This window comes from Nylanderia fulva, unplaced genomic scaffold (genome assembly GCF_048542155.1).
Source record: "Nylanderia fulva isolate GAGA-0341 unplaced genomic scaffold, ASM4854215v1 Scaffold24, whole genome shotgun sequence".
In the NCBI taxonomy this organism is placed as follows: Eukaryota; Metazoa; Arthropoda; class Insecta; order Hymenoptera; family Formicidae; genus Nylanderia; species Nylanderia fulva.
The window spans coordinates 678,148-691,207 of NW_028190304.1; the positions used below are offsets into that span (position 1 = coordinate 678,148).

At 29.5% G+C, this 13,060-nt stretch overlaps 4 protein-coding genes across 5 annotated transcripts; 3 read left to right on the forward strand and 1 right to left on the reverse strand.

Moving 5' to 3' along the window:
- Positions 1-1,860: 1,860 nt before the first annotated feature.
- Positions 1,861-2,594, forward strand: LOC114934295 (uncharacterized). The gene is made up of 2 exons (XM_029306972.2): positions 1,861-2,072; positions 2,148-2,594. Exons 1-2 carry the CDS (start codon positions 1,876-1,878, stop codon positions 2,413-2,415), a joined length of 465 nt encoding a protein of 154 aa, XP_029162805.1. The 5' UTR covers positions 1,861-1,875; the 3' UTR covers positions 2,416-2,594.
- Positions 2,595-7,769: 5,175 nt separating this feature from the next.
- Positions 7,770-9,598, forward strand: LOC114934282 (vesicle transport protein SFT2C-like). Of its 2 annotated transcripts, XM_029306956.2 has the most exons (4): positions 7,773-7,845; positions 7,961-8,351; positions 8,865-9,016; positions 9,092-9,598. In XM_029306956.2, exons 2-4 carry the CDS (start codon positions 8,163-8,165, stop codon positions 9,357-9,359), a joined length of 609 nt encoding a protein of 202 aa, XP_029162789.1. In that variant the 5' UTR covers positions 7,773-7,845; positions 7,961-8,162; the 3' UTR covers positions 9,360-9,598. The 2 variants fall into 2 exon arrangements, with proteins under 2 accessions (XP_029162788.1, XP_029162789.1); XM_029306955.2 differs by having other exon boundaries at positions 7,770-8,351.
- Positions 9,599-9,625: 27 nt separating this feature from the next.
- On the reverse strand, positions 9,626-11,795 carry LOC114934281 (uncharacterized). Its single transcript, XM_029306954.2, has 5 exons — positions 11,394-11,795; positions 11,191-11,241; positions 10,987-11,121; positions 10,672-10,885; positions 9,626-10,527 (listed from the first exon to the last, which is right to left on the reverse strand). The coding sequence occupies exons 1-5, from the start codon at positions 11,501-11,503 to the stop codon at positions 9,904-9,906; spliced, it is 1,134 nt and encodes a 377-aa protein (XP_029162787.2). The 5' UTR covers positions 11,504-11,795; the 3' UTR covers positions 9,626-9,903.
- A 6-nt stretch (positions 11,796-11,801) lies between these two features.
- LOC114934283 (vacuolar ATPase assembly protein VMA22) lies at positions 11,802-12,882 on the forward strand. Its single transcript, XM_029306957.2, has 2 exons — positions 11,802-12,011; positions 12,219-12,882. The coding sequence occupies exon 2, from the start codon at positions 12,271-12,273 to the stop codon at positions 12,775-12,777; it is 507 nt and encodes a 168-aa protein (XP_029162790.1). The 5' UTR covers positions 11,802-12,011; positions 12,219-12,270; the 3' UTR covers positions 12,778-12,882.
- Positions 12,883-13,060: the final 178 nt, after the last annotated feature.

The following is a 13,060-nucleotide window of genomic DNA, read 5'->3' on the forward strand; positions in this document are numbered from 1 at the left end:
CTTGTAAAAAGAGATGGAAAGTACAATTCTGGAATTCATTCCAGACAGTCATCATGTCAAATCTTTCTTCCGAGAGTAATAAAGAAAATGATAGCTTCGTGAATTTAGAAAATAAATTGGATATCACTAGATTTCGTATTATATGCAAATTGCATATTTGTTATTTTTGCATATTCTACAAGAACATTAATAATGTGAATAAATTATAACTTTTTAAATTAATAAACATTAATTAGTTGAAACTATTATAATTTTTTCACATTATCAATGCTGTCGTAGAATGTGCAAAAAGTAACAAATATGCAATTTGCATATAATCCGAAGTCCAGATATCACTAATATAAAATCTAGAACAAAGAATTTTTATTGTGTCGAGACATAATAAAAATTTAATGAATTAAAATTATGTCGAGACATATTAAAAATTCGATGAATTAAAATTATGTCGAGACATAATAAAAATTCACTGAATTAAAATTATGTCGAGACATAATTAAAATTCAATGAATTAAAATTATTTCAAAACATAATAAAAATTCGATGAATTACAATTATCTCGAGACATAAGTACGATGAATTAAATGTATATGATAATTATGTCGAGACATAAATTTAATTTATCGATGATTTAATTTTACCTGATATTAATTTAATTCGCGTAAAATATCCACAGCATGATTAAATGTCGAAAAACTTGGAATCTCAGACCAATCGGCTTACTCATCTATTGGCAGTGCCGCGTTTATAAAATTTACGCCCAGGGGCTTGTGATTTTCGAGCGCCTCAATCAAGCCTCCCTCTCCCAATGAATAAACAATAAATAATCAACATTTTGAATATTTATTAAAAATGAAACACATTTAAGAACAAGAAAATAATTATATTAATTAAAAATGAAAAATTTTTTTATAATGTCACTTTACGATTTTTTTTCCGAAAATATTTTTATTACATCATCGAAGTTGAGTTTGACTGAAAATTCCGATTCAATATTTAAAATAGAGAGATTGTTTAATTTTTTTTGGCCTAATGTTGACCTAAAAGCATTCTTTACTCTCTTCAATGCTGAAAATGATCGTTCGCCGCTACTGTTCGTTAAAGCTAAACAAAGATATATCCGTATTGCCACTTCGACGTTTGGGAAAGTAGCTTGAATTTTATTTTCACGTATTAACTTTAAATATGATACTGAAAGTGGAATATTGGAAGAAAATTCTTCATTTTGAATAAAGTATCTAAATTGAATGATTTCTTCAGTAAATTCGTCCTCCAAATCGCAATTATATATTTCCACTAGATTTTTTGCGCAAACTCTTAGTTGATCATTTCCAAATTCAGAATAGAGTTGTAGTTTATTTAGAAATTCAAATATTTCCGAATGATACTTATAGCTCGCCGCTCTTTTTTCGAGGGCGTTAATAAGATTGTCTAAAATTTCAAAATAAACTTTGATTTTTTCATTGAATTTCTGGCATCGAAGACAGTCTCAGCTTCTGCACCTTCGTCAAAGTGGCGCTTCCTTTTTCTAAAATGTTAGTTTTTAATTTTTTACAAATTGTCTGTTTAAAGTTTGTGTTAAAAATATCAACAATCCGGGAACTCGGATCATTTCTATTTATAATACATATATTTATTTATTGTATTATTAGCTAAAAATTTAATTATTAAATAAATGACTTACCACATCATGTTTTTCTTTTATTAATGTAAATATATAATATAAAATGTTATTTATATTTCTAGATAGCAAGCGTCATTTTGATGTCGATGACGTTTGCTACTTGAGTTGATAATAAAATTAATATAAATAAATTATACAAATTAATTAATATAAATAATAGAGTACAATATAAAAATATTCATAACAATAAATATATGCTCGTGCACAAAATACATTATGACATTTTTATGTGTTGCCAGACGAGAACACAAAGGCTCATATCCTTTGCTGTGTGTTTCCTTCTGGGACTATTGTGCTTCTGTCTATCGGCGATTTATATTCCCGTGTTATTACTTAAAGCGAGAAAATTCGCTTTGCTTTATTCCTTAGGGAGCCTCTTCTTTTTAATGAGGTATGTGAATATTTTTTTGCAAAGTATCATGATACTTATGTGAGAAAAATATTTCTAACACAAGATCTTTTACAGCTTCTGTTTTTTATGGGGATCAAGTTACATCAAATCATTATTCATAGCTGAGAAAAGATGTTTCACGGTATCATACTTTGCAACATTGACGGGCACACTTTATTTCGCTTTGCATTTGCAATCGACTCCTTTGACCATATTATGCGCTATTCTACAGTTGTTAGCGATGCTGTCATTTCTAATAAGTCATATACCAGGAGGTACAACTGGTCTCATGTTCTTTACAAGGATGTTTAAATCGTCGGTAAAATCCAGTTTACCTGTATGATAGCATTATTTGCTCTTAGGACACTTTGTTTTTATAATAAAAATTATAAAAATTAATTCCTCATCTTGCAAAATTTCTTGACGTAAGATATATATTCAGAGGATGAGAAAGGATAATGATGAAGAAAAATTTTTTATATTTGTTACCATTAAGATTAATACACAAAAGACTGACTTAAATCCACAATTATATATTTCCACTAGATTTTTTGCGCAAACTCTTAGTTGATCATTTCCAAATTCAGAATAGAGTTGTAGTTTATTTAGAAATTCAAATGTTTCCGAATGATACTTATAGCTCGCCGCTCTTTTTTCGAGGGCGTTAATAAGATTGTCTAAAATTGCAAAATAAACTTTGATTTTTTCATTGAATTTCTGGCATCGAAGACAGTCTCAGCTTCTGCACCTTCGTCAAAGTGGCGCTTCCTTTTCCGATTGCTTCTCAAATTGTACTCCTCACAACCAGATTTTTCTATACCGCTTTTTTCGAAATTCAGAAAGTTTTCCGTTGTTCTAAGATTCAAGAGATAATTCACAACTTCCTAAATCGCTCAAATTGCTGTATGATTAAAAAAACTGCGGCGCCTCTGATGTTTCGGCGCCCAGGGGCTTAAGCCTCCAAAACCCATTAGTAAACGCGCTACTGTCTATTGGTCATCAGCGAAGAATCGTTTAACTTTGTATTTTAATGTTTAACCAACTTTGTATTTTAATATTTAACTTTGTATTTTAATATTTGATTTTTACGTATTGAAAAAGACTGTAGTGCAGTCGAAACGTTTACGCTGTATATTGTTTCTCTAACGGAATGAGAATTTAATTATTTAATTATTAATAAATCTTTAGATCTTATTTAATTGCTCGTTTAGTTGGCCTACAATATTTACCTTTTTTTAAATTTTGTTAATTTATACGAGCCTTTTATTAATTAATTTTAATTCATCAAATTTTTAATATTTTAATACGCGGCACTGTAAGCGCGATATAATTAACGAGCGGTTACTCACCGTAAAGGTCTCAGAGTTTCGTCTCACTCTCGCAATCCGGCTTGGAAATCCGTCGGTGGATTGCGCGTGGAGAATCAGACGAGCACTGTACACAACACTGACTGTACTATTTTCTTTATTCCCGGCACGAAAATCCGTGCCGTCGTTAATAGACACAGAAGTCACAAAATTACAATAAAAAAAACAATGGTATATCGCTATTAATCTCGGTGGTCGATGCGTATACGAGGAATCTACCGCTCGCGTACCTCTACCGCTGATCGTGTCAGACTCGTGTAGTCGTGAAGAGGAATGTCGAAAAGTTGGAGGTTCTCGAGGCATCTGATCACGAGAGAAAGGGAACGACAGCCCTCCAAAAATCATCATAAAAGCCAATCGCCTGCGGTGTAGGTTCCGTTTCCAAAAACTTCTTTTGATGGGTCGAAACTCAAACTCTTAGAACATATCTTAGCACACTTGTAGCAACATGACATTAATATTTCGGAAATATTGCATGTAATCCAAATTCTATAATTTATATATTGTAATATATATACATATATGTACCCAGCAAACACCAAGTTACAGCTATATAATTATTAGTTGTAATTTATATACCTGTATATGCAACATTAGTTTATGGTTGCAATAACAATGCATTATTGCAAACTCATAACATTGCAATATTGTTGTAATATTTTGTTGCAATCTTCCAAAAAGCGGACATTTTAACATTGCTGCAATTCAACAGCAATGATGTAGCAACATTTTGCAGTGAATTTGCAATATTGCAATATTGCGGTGAAAGATTGTTGTAATGTTTTTGCAATCTAACGGTGCTGTATGGGCCTCGTTTTGCCTCGGCTTCCAGTTCCCCATACATTCTCCAACACCTCATTCATACTTTCACTCATTCTCCTCTTCATACCTTCTTCCCCCTCTTCCCTTTCTTCCTCTTCCCCTTCCGTTCTCCCCTCCTTCCTCTTTTTCTATAATTCCATCATCCATTCTTCCCCCTCTCCTCCTTCTTGCAGTATTTCCCTCATTTTTTCCCACCAATTTCCCTTATTCCCCTCTCCAAAACATTCTTCTATTACATGTTCCCAAGTTTCATCTTCCATCCCACATAGTCTACATCTTCTTTTCCTCTTTTCTTCCCAGTATCTCGCCCCTCTCATTTCGTTGTTCATTCTAAACCTCACTATCCTTCTCCATCTACTTTCCCACCATCCCTTTCTCAGCTATTCCGGTAAACTCTCCTTCTTCCATTCTCCATACCAACTATTATATCTCGACTCTCTTATCTTCTCCCATCTTTCCTCCTTTTGCATTTCTCTGTCCTTCTGCTCCCATTCCTCGTATACTTCCTCTCCCCTTCCTCTCTTTTCCTCCATCTCCTTTCCTTCTATTCTCCTTTCTTCTAAAAATTTTGCCCTCTCTTCCTCCCAAATCGTTCTCTCCTTTCTTTCTCTTACCCCCCCAGATAGCAAGCTGACGTAATTCGACGTCAAAATGATGTCATTTTGATGTCGAATGACGTCATTTTGACGTTTAATGACGTCAGCTTGCTACTTGGGCCTCTCTTTCATATCCTCATAGCATTTCCTCGCTAAACTTTCTCCCATTCCTTCCTCTAATTTTTTCTCATACCCTACCGCTCTTCTTTCTGCTCTTATCCTAAATTTATCCTTTCCTATCTCTTCTCTTACCATATACCCCGGCGTACACCAGTCCACTTCCTAATGTCCACCTAATCCATCTTTCCTGCATTGCCTCTACTTCTCTCCTCTTCTTCCACCCCCATATTTCCGCCCCATATTCCAACACCGTTTCCATCAACCTTTCCATTAAGCATACTCTTTTCATCCAGTCCCCTGCGAATCTTCTTTTCCCCATTCCCTACACCTGTCTTATCACCGCTCCTGCTTTCCTCACTCTGTCCTTTACCTGTGCCTCCTGTCCCCCATTTCTTTGCAACTTATATCCTAAATACGTGAATTCTTTCACTTCCTCTAATCTTTTCCCTTTCCACCTCTACTTCATTTTCTTCATTCTTCCTCCTCCCTTTCTAAACCTCATTACTTTTGTCTTATCCACATTCACCTCTAACCTTTTCTTATCCATATAATTTTCCATTTTCCCTAACATATGTATCATCCCTTCTTCATCCTCCGCCAACAGCACCATATCATCTGCATATGCCAAGCAGTGTACTTAAATTATGTCGTAATATAAAATATTAAAAATTCGATGAATTAAATTTATGCCGCGAGACATAATAAAAATTCGATAAATTAAAATTATGTCGAGATATAATAAAAATTCGATGAATTAAAATTATGTCGAAACATATAATAATAATTCAAGAATTTTTATTACGTCGAGACAATAATAATTCAAGAATTTTTTTTTATGTCGCGACATAATTTTAATTCATCGAATTTTTATTATGTCCGACATAATTTTAATTCATTGAATTTTTATTATGCCTCAACATAATAAAAATTCTAGAATTATTATTATGCCTTGACTTAATTTTAATTCGTGGAATTTTTATTATGTCTCAACATAATTTTAATTCATCGAATTTTTATTATGTCTCGACATAATAAAAATTCTTGAATTATTATTGTGTCTCGACATAATTTTAATTCTTTGAATTTTCATTATACTTCTACATAATTTTAATTTATCCAATTATTAAAATTATGTGGAGGTATAATAAAAATTCAAGGAATTAAAATTATGTCGAGACATAATAAAAATTTGATGAATTAAAATTATGTCGAAACATAAAAATTCGATGAATTAAAATTATGTCGAGACATAATAATAATTCAAGAATTTTTATTATCTCGAGACATAATAAAAATTCAATGAATTAAATTAATGTCGAGACATAATTAAAATTCGATGAATTAAAATTATTTCGAGATATAGTAAAAATTTGATGCATTACAATTATCTCGAAACATAATAAAAATATGATAAATTAAAATTATGTCGAGACATAATAAAAATTCACTGAATTAAAATTATGTCGAGACATAATTAAAATTCAATAAATTAAAATTATGTCGAGACATATTAAAAATTCGATGAATTAAATTTATGTCGAGACATAATAAAAATTCGATGAATTAAAATTAAGTCAAGATATAATAAAAACTCGATGAATTAAAATTATGTCGAAACATAAAAATTCGATTAATTAAAATTATGTCGAAACATAATTAAAATTCGATGAATTAAAATTATTTCGAGATATAGTACAAATTTGATGAATTACAATTATCTCGAGACATAATAAAAATACGATGAATTAAAATTATGTCGAGACATAAAAATTCGATGAATTAAAATTATGTTGAGACATAATAATAATTCAAGAATTTTTATTATGTCGAGACATAATAAAAATTCAATGAATTAAATTTATGTTGAGACATAATTAAAATTCGATGAATTAAAATTATTTCGAGGTATAGTAAAAATTTGATGAATTACAATTATCTCGAGACATAATAAAAATACGATAAATTAAAATTATGTCGAGACATAATAAAAATTCACTGAATTAAAATTATGTTGAGACATAATTAAAATTCAATAAATTAAAATTATGTCGAGACATATTAAAAATTCGATGAATTAAATTTATGTCGAGACATAATAAAAATTCGATGAATTAAAATTAAGTCAAGATATAATAAAAACTCGATGAATTAAAATTATGTCGAAACATAAAAATTTGATTAATTAAAATTATGTCAAAACATAATTAAAATTCGATGAATTAAAATTATTTCGAGATATAGTACAAATTTGATGAATTACAATTATCTCGAGACATAATAAAAATACGATGAATTAAAATTATGTCGAGACATAATAAAAATTCACTGAATTAAAATTATTGTATGTCGAGACATAATTAAAATTCAATAAATTAAAATTATGTTGGGGCCATTAAAAATTCGATGAATTAAATTTATGTCGAGACATAATAAAAATTCGATGAATTAAAATTAAGTCAAGATATAATAAAAACTCGATGAATTAAAATTATGTCAAGACATAATGTCAAGATATAATAATAATTCAAGAATTTTTATTATGTTGAGACTAATAAAAATTCGATGAATAAAATATATCGCGACATAAAAAAAATTCTTGAACTATTATTATGTCTCGACATAATTTTAATTCATCGAATTTTTATTGTGTCTTGACATAATTTTAACTCATGGAACGCATCAATAATGCTGTTCGAATTGACATGGATTCGATATATCGATTCGACGTCGATATATGGTCGAGTTGACGTCGAATCGATAATCGATTCGACTAATCATTTCTCACTGATTGTGAGTTATAGCACAGTATAATATACTGTGGTTATAGCCCCTACTTTGACATTTCGAAATCGTTTGTAAATCGTTTAGGTGATTGTTAGATTAATTAAAACGTTTGTTAGCTTAGCCTTTCAATGCAAGATAAAAAATAAAAATAACTTATTAGCCCTCCGTTTTTCATTTCAATCCTATTTTAATTTTTCAGAGACTTTATCATTTATTGTTAGTCACGAATCACGAATATATTATTAATTAGAGTTTAGAGCGTTTATTAGATCATCTTTATTGACACACTTTTGACAGTTCGATCGATTACTATATAATGTCGATGAAGCAAGTATTCTATTGAATGACGAACTGATAGTAAATGAGGGTGAAATCACGCGTATACATATATATGTCAAAAAATGGCCGATCTCAACAAGGAGTTGAATGAGTATCTCTTGAACAACAAAAATGAAAAGCAATATAAAATCGCCATTCCCTCGGTAGCGTTGCCGAAAGCGAACTTTCGCGGATGGTTCGGCAAGGATGAAGAAACGAAGGACGACGCAGGATGGATTCAAAGATCGCAGAGAGAATGTTGTCCCGCTATGGTAGTGCATTTTCTCATAACCTCAATGGAATTTTCGAATTAATTAATGTTAAATATTAAGCTCTTGTTAATCGAAAAGGATTTTTAATACACTTTATTACAGCAATTTGCCAATTTTTCTAAAATGTTAGTTTTTAATTTTTTACAAATTGTCTGTTTAAAGTTTGTGTTAAAAATATCAACAATCCGGGAACTCGGATCATTTCTATTTATAATATATATATTCATTTATTGTATTATTAGCCAAAAATTTAATTATTAAATAAATGACTTACCACGTCATGTTTTTCTTTTATTAATGTAAATATATAATATAAAATGTTATTTATATTTCTAGATAGCAAGCGTCATTTTGATGTCGATGACGTTTGCTACTTGAGTTGATAATAAAATTAATATAAATAAATTATACAAATTAATTAATATAAATAATAGAGTACAATATAAAAATATTCATAACAATAAATATATGCTCGTGCACAAAATACATTATGACATTTTTATGTGTTGACAGACGAGAACACAAAGGCTCATATCCTTTGCTGTGTGTTTCCTTCTGGGACTATTGTGCTTCTGTCTATCGGCGATTTATATTCCCGTGTTATTACTTAAAGCGAGAAAATTCGCTTTGCTTTATTCCTTAGGGAGCCTCTTCTTTTTAATGAGGTATGTGAATATTTTTTTGCAAAGTATCATGATACTTATGTGAGAAAAATATTTCTAACACAAGATCTTTTACAGCTTCTGTTTTTTATGGGGATCAAGTTACATCAAATCATTATTCATAGCTGAGAAAAGATGTTTCACGGTATCATACTTTGCAACATTGACGGGCACACTTTATTTCGCTTTGCATTTGCAATCGACTCCTTTGACCATATTATGTGCTATTCTACAGTTGTTAGCGATGCTGTCATTTCTAATAAGTCATATACCAGGAGGTACAACTGGTCTCATGTTCTTTACAAGGATGTTTAAATCGTCGGTAAAAAGTAGTTTACCTGTATGATAGCATTATTTGCTCTTAGGACACTTTGTTTTTATAATAAAAATTATAAAAATTAATTCCTCATCTTGCAAAATTTCTTGACGTAAGATATATATTCAGAGGATGTGAAAGGATAATGATGAAGAAAAATTTTTTATATTTGTTACCATTAAGATTAATACACAAAAGACTGACTTAAATCCACAATTTGATGCAAAATAGAATTATTATATAAATTATATCTTCATCTAATATTATTATAGGGATAAGTAAGAATTGTAGAATAATTATTTTTGTTATTGTTTTTTATTGCTAGAAATTCAAATAATATAAGTTTTATTTATTATTTCATGTAATATAATAAATAATGTTATTTAATTTACTATTACTTGTTAATATAAGTAGGATGTTTATACATATATTGTAATAATTTGTATGGAAAGAAATGCATCATTATTACTAAATATTTGTACATAATTCTCGTACTTGATTCATTCTTTTTTACATTATTAGACATAGAAAATGTTAATTTAAAAATCTCCCCAAAGTGTAAAAAAACAATTTATTATTTTTTTTTCCTTTTAGTAAATTTAGTTGCTTTTTCTCGATGACTGTTTCCTTGTATACGTTTTATTTTTAATGGTAAGTAGGCTACATCACTTTTTTTACACTTTTTTAACATAGAATTTTTTATATGTTTCAACGAATTTACATTATTATCAATTAACTTTGATTCATTTAAAGATTGATCGTTATTTTTTTCTGTGCTCTCAGATTCACTTTCCTTGTAGATATTTACATATCTTGCATTCTTTAATGCCTTTGTATTAGTAATATTTTCATCGTCAATAGAATCAGGATCATTGCTTAGAGCTATAAATTCATCCGATTGTGTTTGAGAGACTTGAGGACTTTTTTTGACAGTCGGAAGTATAAAAGCTCTTTCTTTTCGAGAAGATCTATATTTATACACGTCTGTAAATATATTAACAGATCTCGCTGATTTGGAAGTAGTTGGACCACTATCCTTGTTTGCACTCTCTGCTTTGCATGTTGCACTTTTCTTAGATGCTTCATCAAGTTTAAAAAGTTGAAGCAAACATTTCGGTGACTCTATGTTCTTAAAAATTTCTGCCACCAATTTATATAATGCATGGAATACATTTTCTGAAGATTGCATTACATCATTCTGCAAGTATTTAAAAACTCTTAAAAATTTTTTAATTTACAAAAAAAAATGAATAATATAAATATATAATATAAAATAAATACTATAATATAAAAGTAAAAAATATATATTTTTTAAATAAGGAGCTACGTCATATGCATTTACCTTCAAAGCGAAAGCTGCCGTGGCAAATCCAATCTTTTGCAATGAGACTGTTTTCAAAACAGGCAACAGAAGAACAGGTATTTTTTTATTCTGAGCCATGATAACAACATGCTTAATGAGAAGTGGTTCAACATTGGCATCTAATAAAACACAGCATACATTGTTCTTTTCTAAAGCTCGAGTAATTGCATTAATACCCAAGATTACAGACTTCCTGAAATTAAAAAATATAAATTACAATTGAATTTTGTTTTATTTTTTAAGTCACGAATATTTTTCCCAATATAACATTGTAATATTACGCAAAATATTTACAATATACTTCTGTCAAACTTGCTGCTCTCTTTCTCTAATGCTTCTTTTACAACCAATATACGTCTTTCCTTCGGTATATGTCTAAGCATAAATCCAGGAATTTTATATCTTGGCTGTTTTATTAAGGAAAATAATCTATAAATAAGTTTCAGCATTAAAAATTTCTTTCATGTGATTATTCATATTATTTCAAATTATACTCACTCATCCATTAGAGTTACCAATGTTGGGTGCTCATCTATGTTTACAGTTGGCCTAAAAGAATTGCGTAATAAATACAAAGTGTAAGTATGCATTATATAATTAAAGAAAATTATTATTATTATTTAGCAATTTTCTCGTATCAGAAATTATTAATAATCTATTACAAATTACTTGTACTCAAAATTAATGCATCAATAACATACCAGAAATTCTCAGCAGGCTGTGCCAAGATATTCCGTAAACCTTTAACAGGTCCTTTTTTAGCCGATAAGCTCTGTCTCTGCTGCTTCTTCGTTAATATTGGCGTATTCATAATAAATGTACAATTGATTTATAGTTTGATAGATAGAATGGTAGATTCTATTTTTCAGTATTTTTTACAATATTGATACATCAAGATATTGGAATTTTACAAACACCAAGAAATGCAGAACTAGAGTCTCAATAATTTTTACGAGTTATTATTTTTGTAAAAAAAATCTCGCAGTCCACAAAAATATTAAACTGCATAAAATTCTCATAACTTGTTAAATTACATTGTAAACAGAACAATGTGCTCCAAAACTCCAAATGTGTTTGTCCCCCTCCACAACCCAAAATATTTGTTCCGTTATCAGCGGATACGATAGGTCTTTACTTTACCGTCCTAGAATCAGGTGATGAAGTCAAGAGACTTGTGACATGTAAAATAGAAAATATATTTGTGCTTGAATTCTTTTAAATGATACATAAAAAGCCGAAGAAAAATGATGTATAATTTGTCAGGCAAACAAATAAGATAATATGAGACAATATTTCATGAAAGAGAAAAATTAATATTGGTAAGTTATTTTAAATATTTTTCTTTTAAAACACATATATATATTTAAAGTTATTTTAGCTATTTTAATTTATTTTAGTTATTTTAAGTTATTTTAAGCATATATATATATATATATATATATTTCTTTTTACTAGTCACATTTTTTTTAATAATGAACAAATATTTTGTACTTTTATCTTATTCTTTCTCTACATTCTACTTTCAGGCAAAACCTTGGCTTATATCTATCAGCTGTATAAAGGTGTAACAATATTCAGATGGGTAAAAGTATGGACACCTTGTCAGAGGAGATCGACGATTTGTTGCTACATAAATTGGAATTAATGGAAGAGAAGATTCGTGAAACTGTGCAAATGGAAACGTTGCTAAAAGATGGTCACATCGAGCTGGCTAAAGCGAAATACATTCGTGGAAAGGAGAACATCAGTATTCTACAGGTTCCAAACAATGAGGACACAGTGACATCCTTGTTTGACCTGGAAACTAGTGTAACGAATGACAATGACAATGATGCTGCGCCAAGTTTTGACATAAGTTTGAAAAAATCAAACAATGAGGCAGATGGACCGAGAGATCCTGTAAAATGGTTTGGTGTCCTGGTTCCACAAAATTTGAGAAATAGTCAGAAACGTTTTCAGGCGTCCGTCTATCTTTCTGCGAAAATAGCGAATGTACAAGCAGAACTTAATTCTGTACTCTCGAAGCTTAAGACATTACAGATCCAAAAAGACAATTTATGTTCTCCAAATAGTGTTAAAACATAAGTCAATGGACGAAACACTCAAATTGTACTATATAATTTACAATTTAATATTTAAGAGTAATACTATGCTATGCAAATCACACAAATAAATTTAATTTAAAAAATCTTTTTCAAATGCTAAATTATAAAACTTAAAGAGGTGAAACAAGAAATTTGTTTTGAGCAACACATATATACATATATAAAATTTGCTTTACGCAATATATTATTCTTTAATTGTACTGGTTTTTTTCCTATGTGTGTAGTGTAATATTAGAAGATGTTTAATATGTTTATCTCATAGG

What these genes read in the sequence shown, in the direction of transcription:
- LOC114934295 (XM_029306972.2), top strand. Translation starts at nt 1,876, where the DNA reads ATGCTCGTGCACAAAATACATTATGACATTTTTATGTGTTGCCAGACG. An exon ending in AGCCTCTTCTTTTTAATGAG is followed by an intron (nt 2,073 to 2,147) that starts GTATGTGAATAT and finishes GATCTTTTACAG; the next exon opens with CTTCTGTTTTTTATGGGGAT.
- LOC114934282 (XM_029306955.2), top strand. Translation starts at nt 8,163, where the DNA reads ATGGCCGATCTCAACAAGGAGTTGAATGAGTATCTCTTGAACAACAAA. An exon ending in GAGAATGTTGTCCCGCTATG is followed by an intron (nt 8,352 to 8,864) that starts GTAGTGCATTTT and finishes ATGTGTTGACAG; the next exon opens with ACGAGAACACAAAGGCTCAT. An exon ending in AGCCTCTTCTTTTTAATGAG is followed by an intron (nt 9,017 to 9,091) that starts GTATGTGAATAT and finishes GATCTTTTACAG; the next exon opens with CTTCTGTTTTTTATGGGGAT.
- LOC114934281 (XM_029306954.2), bottom strand. Translation starts at nt 11,503, where the DNA reads ATGAATACGCCAATATTAACGAAGAAGCAGCAGAGACAGAGCTTATCG. An exon ending in CAGCCTGCTGAGAATTTCTG is followed by an intron (nt 11,242 to 11,393) that starts GTATGTTATTGA and finishes CAATTCTTTTAG; the next exon opens with GCCAACTGTAAACATAGATG. An exon ending in TTGGTAACTCTAATGGATGA is followed by an intron (nt 11,122 to 11,190) that starts GTGAGTATAATT and finishes ACTTATTTATAG; the next exon opens with ATTATTTTCCTTAATAAAAC.
- LOC114934283 (XM_029306957.2), top strand. Translation starts at nt 12,271, where the DNA reads ATGGGTAAAAGTATGGACACCTTGTCAGAGGAGATCGACGATTTGTTG.